Here is a 7,855-nt window from a genome sequence, read left to right on the forward strand (position 1 = left end):
TCCTTCCTTCCTTCCTTCCTTCCTTCCTTCCTTCCTTCCTTCCTTCCTTCCATGAACAGCTATTGAGTGCCCTCTATGTACCAGACACGGTGCAGATACAAAATAATTTACCACATAGTCCCCACCATTGTGCAGCGACTGAACACTTCTTGGTCTAGAGGATTTGGAAGCCAGGAGTGGTTAGAGTGAGAAAAAGGAAAAGCAAACCAAAGAATTTCTGCTTCTAACACAAATCTCTAGCCATCAGGGGCCATCAGGAAGCTGCGGACTGTGGAGGGGACCCAGGAGGGCTGGGGAGATTGCCCGGAGTCCTGCAGGGGCACAGGAGGGTGGGAGAGGGGTGAGAACTAGAGCCTTGCATCCAGACCTGCTTTGCCCTGTCTGGTCCAGGAGGTGGGTTCATGGGTTGGAGTCTGCACCACACAGGGTCTGGATTAGCACACAGTCCCTAGGCCACCACCCTGGGGCTTGCCTCTTGGTATCACCTTAAAGATGGCCCTGGGACAGAAGCGTGGGCCCAGTTTGAGCCTGAATGATATCACAAGTGTGTATCATTGTATATCACTGTCCCTCTCACGGCCACTCAGGGCTGCTGGAGTCCCTTGCTGTTCCTCTCTGGAAAATGAGATGACCACCTCAGGCCTACTTGCTTCCCAGCCCTTCCTACCCCAGTGAGCCATGCTTGCCACCCCATGTGTCTATGGTTGTGGAAGTCTGCCTGGTAAAGGAATTCCTGACAAGGTGCATGGTGGCCCATAGCTTCACAGTCACCCTCCTGGCAACTCTCGCATGTTAACTGGGGTTTAAAGCCTTAGGGTACAGGACTGCTGATGGGCCTGTCAGGCAGGGCTGCAGGAGGCTGGGAGCAAAAAATTTTGGGACCAAAGGCTGTAAGGCCGCAAGCAGATGCCTGCTGTAGCAGCTGCGATGGTGGTGGTCATCGCTGATGTGATTGGTGGCCATTTGAACTGTCCCATGCAGGGACTGCTTCCTCAGAGCTCATGTGTCCAAAAGAGGCTGCGCGGCCCTCCTTCAAGATGCCCACTTGGGAGGTTGAGCTCAGTGTCCTCTGAGGTCCCTCGCACCCCAAGGAGCTGTGCTGTGGGTCCAGGTCAGCATTAAGAATGAGATTTAAAGCGCACTCGGCTTCCCCGCCAAGCCCAGGTGCATCCTTCCGCCCATCTCAGCCTTTCTCAGCAGCGGGTGGGGAACCTGCATTCCTTGGCCAGTGAATCCTCCCCTTCTGGGCCTCACAGATCATGACTTTGAGGATTTGGAGCCCCATTTGGAAGCCTCAGTAGTGCAGAGGCCCATGTCAGAGGCCGCCCAGCAGAGAGACGGGCGGGAGGCGTGTAAGGACTCTGGGGAGTTCAGTTCTGACTCTGGCTGCAGCCGGAGATAATGCACGTTAAGCACCTGGCTCTGGGCCACGTTTCCGCAGCTCCTGTTTTTAAAGCAGCAACTCCTGGGAACTTCTGAGGAGGAGGAGGGAAAAGAGGAAGACAAGGAGGAGGCAGAACTGTTTTTCTACACCTGGGCTGGATGGGCCACCCTAGACCTATGGAATAGGAAAGCACTGATTTTGCACAAACCAGGGCGTCGTCTTCTAATAATTTTAAGCCATCAAGTAGTATAATAATAACCACAACAGCAGCTACTCAAACTGATAGCATATTTTGAGCCCTGGCAATAAACGGCCAGTAAGTTCCTGCCCTCAAGTTGCTCAAAGGCCCTGGTTTTGCGTGGGAGACAAGATGAACCAGAATGTGCTAAATTGAGGGCTGTACCAGAGGCCTGGCCAGCAAATGAGATGCCCCGGGCGGTGTGCCTGCAGCTGTGTGTGCCGGTGCGGGGAAGCCTGGGTCTGCGGGGCTGAGAGGTTTGCTCCTGGCCCTGTGGGTGATCTGAAGCCAGAGGTGGCAATTAAGCCAGTGCAGCTTCGTGAGATCTGTGTCCTCCCTCTTTTTCTTGCTGCTTTCTGGGGACAGGGGACGGGTCCTAGTATGGCCTGGCTCCTCTTTGGAAGAATGTCTTGGGTGCAGACCCCTCTAGCTTCGGTGCCAGGGACAAGATGACAGGCATATTGGATTTTGTCAGGTGAGGGGGATTTGGTGTGAGCTGAGGGTGTGTAGGAGGGGCCCCCTTCTGTCTGGACAGCTGAGCCCAGGCCTCGGACAGGATCCCTGGGCGCCAGCCCCTTCTGTGGACTGTGGGAGGCGGAGTCTCCAGAGCCACACCCTGCCTGGATTCAGTCCCACCTACGGCCCTGAGGGTGCCCACCAAGGGGCACTGTCCTAGCTTTGTTCCTACTTCCCATGTACATTGTCAGCCCTGCTAAGGCCTTGTCTCTGAAAAGTGAGGAGCTGTCATAAGTGATTTCTAAGGCCCTTGCCAAGCCCACCTCAATCCTCTTTCTGCTTTAATGACTGACCCCCATGTTACTTCTCAGGGCATTTCACAGAGATTTGAAAGTCACTCCTAGAGACTACTGGGGCCCCAGGGCAGTTTGCCCTGAGACTACTGGCGACATCTGATGTTCGGAGAGTATGGATCGTGTGCCAGGCATGTGCTTGGCACTTCCCGGATATCACCTCGTGGGCTCCTCTCACCAGCCTTTGAAGTGGGGGACTGGTGTTACTCTGATGCACAGTTCATGAGTCCGGGGCTCCCTGAACCCAAGGAACTTGCCTGAGATCACGTAACCACTAAGAGAGGTGTGTGCCCCCAGCTCCTACCGCTTCCCTGTCATGCTTCTCACATGGGAGTGGGGTTGGGGGGAGGTTGGTGGCTCACATCTCCAACCCCCTCAGCCCAGTTATTAAGTTAAATACCATCTGCTTTCAAAGCCCAGGGAGGCCATCTATGCTGGGGAAAAGGGGGGTGGGTGGGAAACCACCATCAAATTCCCAACTAGCCATAAAAATGGATGCAATTTATTTTTTCTGGCATTCCAATTACATAGACGTTTGTCGCCAGCTGTTTGTTCTAACACGGAGTGTTCTCTCAGCTGCTGTTTCTCTTCTCCCATTTGACATTGTTAGGCCACAAGTCTGGCCGGGCCTGGGCTGGAGGGGTCATTGGCTGGGGAGCCTCCCAGGTGAGCTGAGCTGGCTTTCCCTGAACATGGACCGTGCCTCTGATGTTCCCGGGGTGGTCTCAAGGCGAGGCGGGGGAAAGGCTGGGGTGCTGCTTCCTACCTCTTTTCACACTTTCTGCCCCTTTCCTCCTCGTCTCTCTTTTTCCAAATTACTCCCCACCCTCAACATGTGCTCCCAGGCCCCACCCTTCTCCCCAACACACTGGGAATGGATGAAAACTTGGGGTCTCTGACTTAGGGAGAAAAACCAGCTGTTCCTGCTCAGAAAGTATCTGAGACATGGGAAATCCCCTCTGACACCCTAACTGACAACCCTAGGGAATGCAGAGAACCCCGGAGCACCTCTGAGCCAGGTTCCTCTCTGGAAGCCCCTGTGGAGGCTCAGTGGCCCTTGGGATGCTGGAGAAGGGGTGTCTGTGTAGGGTGGGGGCTAACCCCAGAGAACGCTGTAGTTCTTTTTGGTGCTCTGTAGTGCTACCATTTTCTGGTGCTCTGTAGTTCTACCAGGAACGCACACTATGGTGGCCCTCAGCAAAACTGTGAAGTAGGCAAAGTGCAGATCTTTGGGGCCAGAGACCTGGGTTTGAGTCCTGGCACTGTGACTTCTCACTCTGTGGCCTTGGGCATGTTACTTGACCTCCCTGATCCCCAGTCTTCTCATCTGTAAAGTGAGAGCACACAAATCTGCCTTGCTGCCTTGCTGAAAGGATTCAACAAGACCCCATAAGAGAAAGGGCTGGTGTGTTCTCACTGAGTGCCAGAGAGGAAATCTCATGAATTCATAGCTACAAGGTAACAACTTAACTGGAACCCTAGGAAGGAACAGCTCAGAAAAGGGCAGTGCCAGGGTGGGTGAACGACTGACCAGCCAAAAGGCAGATGGGGAAGGACCAGCCTTTCTGAGTGACAGATTCCTTCCTCTCTAGCACTTCAGCCCAAACCCCTGGTTCTGCACCCTTAGCATGGCGTGCAGCCTGCAGCCCATCCAGAAATCCTCGGATTTCAAAGTGCAGGGAGTCATACCAAGAAACGTGCATAACATGTGGTCGTACAATAATGCTAATCAGCAGTGCAGCAGATCACCACCACCAAGCACATCAACCATGTGGTGAGTGCCATCGTGTCCCCTTATGGGCACCCCACTCACATGATCTCTACCCCGTGTTATACTAACCCCAAAGTTGGGACCACTTCCCTCATTGCACAGATGGAAGACTGAGGCCAGGAGAAGGGCGTAACTTGCCTGGGGCCACATGACCAGGAAGTGACAGAGCTCAGTTTCCAGCCTGTTTTATCTCTTTGGTTCTGAGTTCTGAGCTCTTCAGTTCTTGAGGCCAGCCTGCTGCCTGAAGCTCGCACACTGCCCAGCACAGTGGCCTGTGCCCAGGAGGCCCCCAGCAAGTGCCCGGTGCCATGCCTTGCCCGGAGCGACAGCTCTTATGTAAGTAGCCCGGCTGCAGCGTGTGGAGGCTTCATTTAGCTGCGGGGAGCCAAGAGCCTGCTGGTGGTGGCCCTGGTGGTGGTGAGGGGTGGGTTGGGCAGGGGGGTGTTATCAGCTGCGGGCACCCCCAGCTCTGTGCCGCCGGTGAGGCTTGACACCAGGTTAAGTCGCCTGGCGGCCTCTGGCTGCAGCTGGGAGCGCGCCTGGTTCCCATTCGGGTGCTGTGGTTTTGATTAGCTGTTCTGCGAGGCGGGCCTGCTGGTGAGTCCATGGGAGCTCCGCTGGAACAGAGGGTCCCCCGCCCCGCCGCTGCGGCCCCCCCTCCTGGCAGCCCCAGACTCCAGATGTTCCGAGCGCTCGCTGGGAAGGCCTGCTGGCGCCACGGAGGGCAGAGGGCAGGGAAAGCACGCGAGCTGGAAGCCCAAGCACTCAGTCACCGCAGGCCTTGGCAGCCCGCCCGGCCCTCTGCTGGCACATTCCCCAGCTCTCCCCTGGCCATCTGTTCCCAAAAAACCCTTTCAGAGCCTCATCATCACTCAGGATACAACAGCGCGAGCAGCTGGTTTGGAGGCAGCAGGGAAAACCGTGCAAAAGGTTCTTTGTGAGAGAGGAAGCTCGCTTATGAATAACAGGACTGGACGCCGTAAAAGTTGGCGGCTGGAATTCTTGTTTCTCAGGCGCCGCGGTTTTCTCTTGACTTTTTATCTCTGGTTTTTATTTTTTTCCCATTTTCTTTTAATGTTGTTTCTTCCTCTTCTCACATCAGTTGTGACTTTTTTTCCTCCTCTGCGAGCCCGAAGGCCACCTCATTAGTGCTCCTGACATTGCCGAACTTTTCTTTCTCAAGGCTGTTGTCATTGGGGATGGTTGGAAGTGACTGTTTTCCTAAGAAAACAGCTAGAGGGGACATGGGAGCAAGAAGGTGCTTGGAAGGGCACGTCAGTGGTGAGGTTCAAAACAGGCAGCGCCGTGGCAGAGTCGTGCCGCCGTCACCCTGAATAAACCCCGGGCATACAGATGAGAACAACGTCTCCTCAGAGGGAGGGTCTGGGAGACCGGACACCATGCAGAGACCCCCATCAGCTCATCTGAGAGCTTCACGGAGATGTTCTGGGAGGACAGTCACATTCATAAATACCGGGGTGCCTCGGCCCCGCCGCTGATTGCAGCATGACACAAAGCCTTTTTAAAGAACTGACTGCTGCTGACAATGCCTTCTGGGAGATGTCTGTCCGGAACCTGGGCACCTCCTGGGAGCAGTCACTGGGTGGCCTGTCAGGGGCTGTGGGGTCCTGGGGCAGGGCCGGCAGCTGGAAGGCCAGCGCCGGGGAGGAAAGGAGAAAAGGGCAAGGCTGGGCTGCTTTCCCCACAGCCCCTGGACCCTGAGGGAGGAGCTGAGTCGGGCCTGGGTCTGCCATGTGTCAGACAGTGGTGATGTGATGGGGGGAACACAGGTCAGGGGCAGGGTACTGGGAGTTTCCCTTTCCTTTCTCAGTTCTTTGCACCCATTTTCCATGGGCTGCCTCCCAGATCCAGAAGCCCCAGCAGCCCCTCACCCCAGCAGTGGAAAAAGCCCATCATCGACGCGGCTGTGGGTGGCCAGCTTTGCAAAAGCCTCACATTTGGGGCTTTGGAGGGCGTTTTGCGTTTCATCTTTACACAGGCTCCTGCACCTCATTCCTCTTGCCCTCCTCGCGGCTTTCCTCCCACTTCCAGTAAGAGAGATGGCAGCTCTGGCAGGACAAAATATAGATGTTTATCGCAGTTTTAGGGCCATTCATCTCACCTGGGCTCAGCGCAGGCCCATGGGATCCTCTCTCCTTGAGTGACCTCTGGGGGCAGGTATCTGGTTTGGATGCTGGAGCTGGTCCCTACTCTGCCCTTGGGGGCTGTGCGGCCGGGTGCTCAACTGTTTTAACCTCAGGACCCTGACTGGTTATCATGAAACTACGCCGCCAGCTCCTGGCTCTGTTCACGGATCAATGGCATAAAAGACATAACACTGTTTTGCAAAATCTGCTCTCCCTCCCGTGTGTCCTGCCCAAGAAGTTGGTCTTCATGGGGCCAAAGGCAAGGAGGACCTGAGGAAGGAAGAGGAACCACTGTCCCCAGCTCCTGGTACGGCGTGGAGTCAGCCTAGTGACCAGAAATTGCTTTTGAACTCTGAGGCTTCCAGGGGACAAGAGGAAGAGGAGGACAGGGCTGCCCTGCCCACTGCTCAGCCTTGAGCCCTGCACCTGGCACAGTGTGAGGCCTCAAACAGAGGGTGTCAGCAGGCCCTGGCTCCCCACACCCCATCCTTAAACAGGCTGTGCCCTTTCTACCTGCCCCAGCAGACCAGAAAGCAGTTTCCATGGGAAACAACAAACTTTCCTTGTGCTCCTGGGATAAGTGTTTCTAGAGGGCAAAGTCGGGAGCCATTCTCTCCTTTAACACCTTGCCACCTCTGCCCAGAATTCACAACCACCGGGGTCTGTCTTAGCTGCCCTGGCTGTTAGCCCCCCGAGAGCCCCTCTTGGCTGCTCTGCTGAAAGCTGGTCAGACTGCCTCACTCCATCCCCTACTTAGCTCCCCTAAGACCTAGGGGGCTCCCTACTGGCCAAGGGACGAGGCCAGACTCAACAGGACACCTGATGGGCCTCCCAAATGACCTGATCCTGGCCGGTCACTCCCTGTGTCCCAATTTATACCCCAGCAGCACAGAACTCCTTGCCCAAAGGGGCTATTTTTGGCCTCTGTGCTCATGCCATCCCTTCTGCCTGGAATGCCCTTCTCCGCTGTCTGTCTGGCTAACTCCTGCTCATTCTGGAAGGCTCAGCTCCTCCTGAAAGCCCTCCCTGACCCCGACCCCAGCTTCTTCCTCAGGGCATCATAGCACAGGGATGCTTTTGGTCTAATTCAGGAGAGCATCATGTGATACACTTTTAAAGTAATGACTTAAAATGTTATACAGTATGAAACTCTATTATGTGATATATTAGATTTCATGTCATTACATTGCATTATATTATATTTTTAGGTGGTATGCTATGTGACATAGGATGCGATGTGATATTACATCCCATGACACTATGTTACATAGTGTTGGATTAGTGCCTGTGTCTCTGGCTAGACTGTGAGCCCGTTTCTCTTTGTGTCCCATCTTCTGGCACATACTAGGGCCCCCAAATAATGACACACCATTCTTTCCACTACAATCCACACTGCGAGGGCTGAATGTCCCTATGCTGATGGCAAGGGACATTCCCTTCTAGGGAAGGATTAACTAAGGGCTTTAGGACACAGCTAGGGAGATGCCCCTGGGCTCTCCTGTGCTC

General features: G+C 54.9%; 1 protein-coding gene across 1 annotated transcript in view; it reads left to right on the forward strand.

Annotated features, from left to right (window-relative positions):
- Positions 1-7,651, forward strand: part of ATOH8 (atonal homolog 8 (Drosophila)) — a 21,930-nt gene extending 14,279 nt beyond the window's left edge. Inside the window, exon 4 of the mRNA XM_011965822.1 lies at positions 5,061-7,651. Within this exon, the coding sequence (XP_011821212.1) occupies positions 5,061-5,351 (291 nt within the window). The 3' untranslated portion in view covers positions 5,352-7,651. The remainder of the gene's footprint in view (positions 1-5,060) is intronic.
- Positions 7,652-7,855: the final 204 nt, after the last annotated feature.

Source organism: Mandrillus leucophaeus, unplaced genomic scaffold (genome assembly GCF_000951045.1).
Source record: "Mandrillus leucophaeus isolate KB7577 unplaced genomic scaffold, Mleu.le_1.0 Scaffold737, whole genome shotgun sequence".
NCBI classification, from domain to species: Eukaryota; Metazoa; Chordata; class Mammalia; order Primates; family Cercopithecidae; genus Mandrillus; species Mandrillus leucophaeus.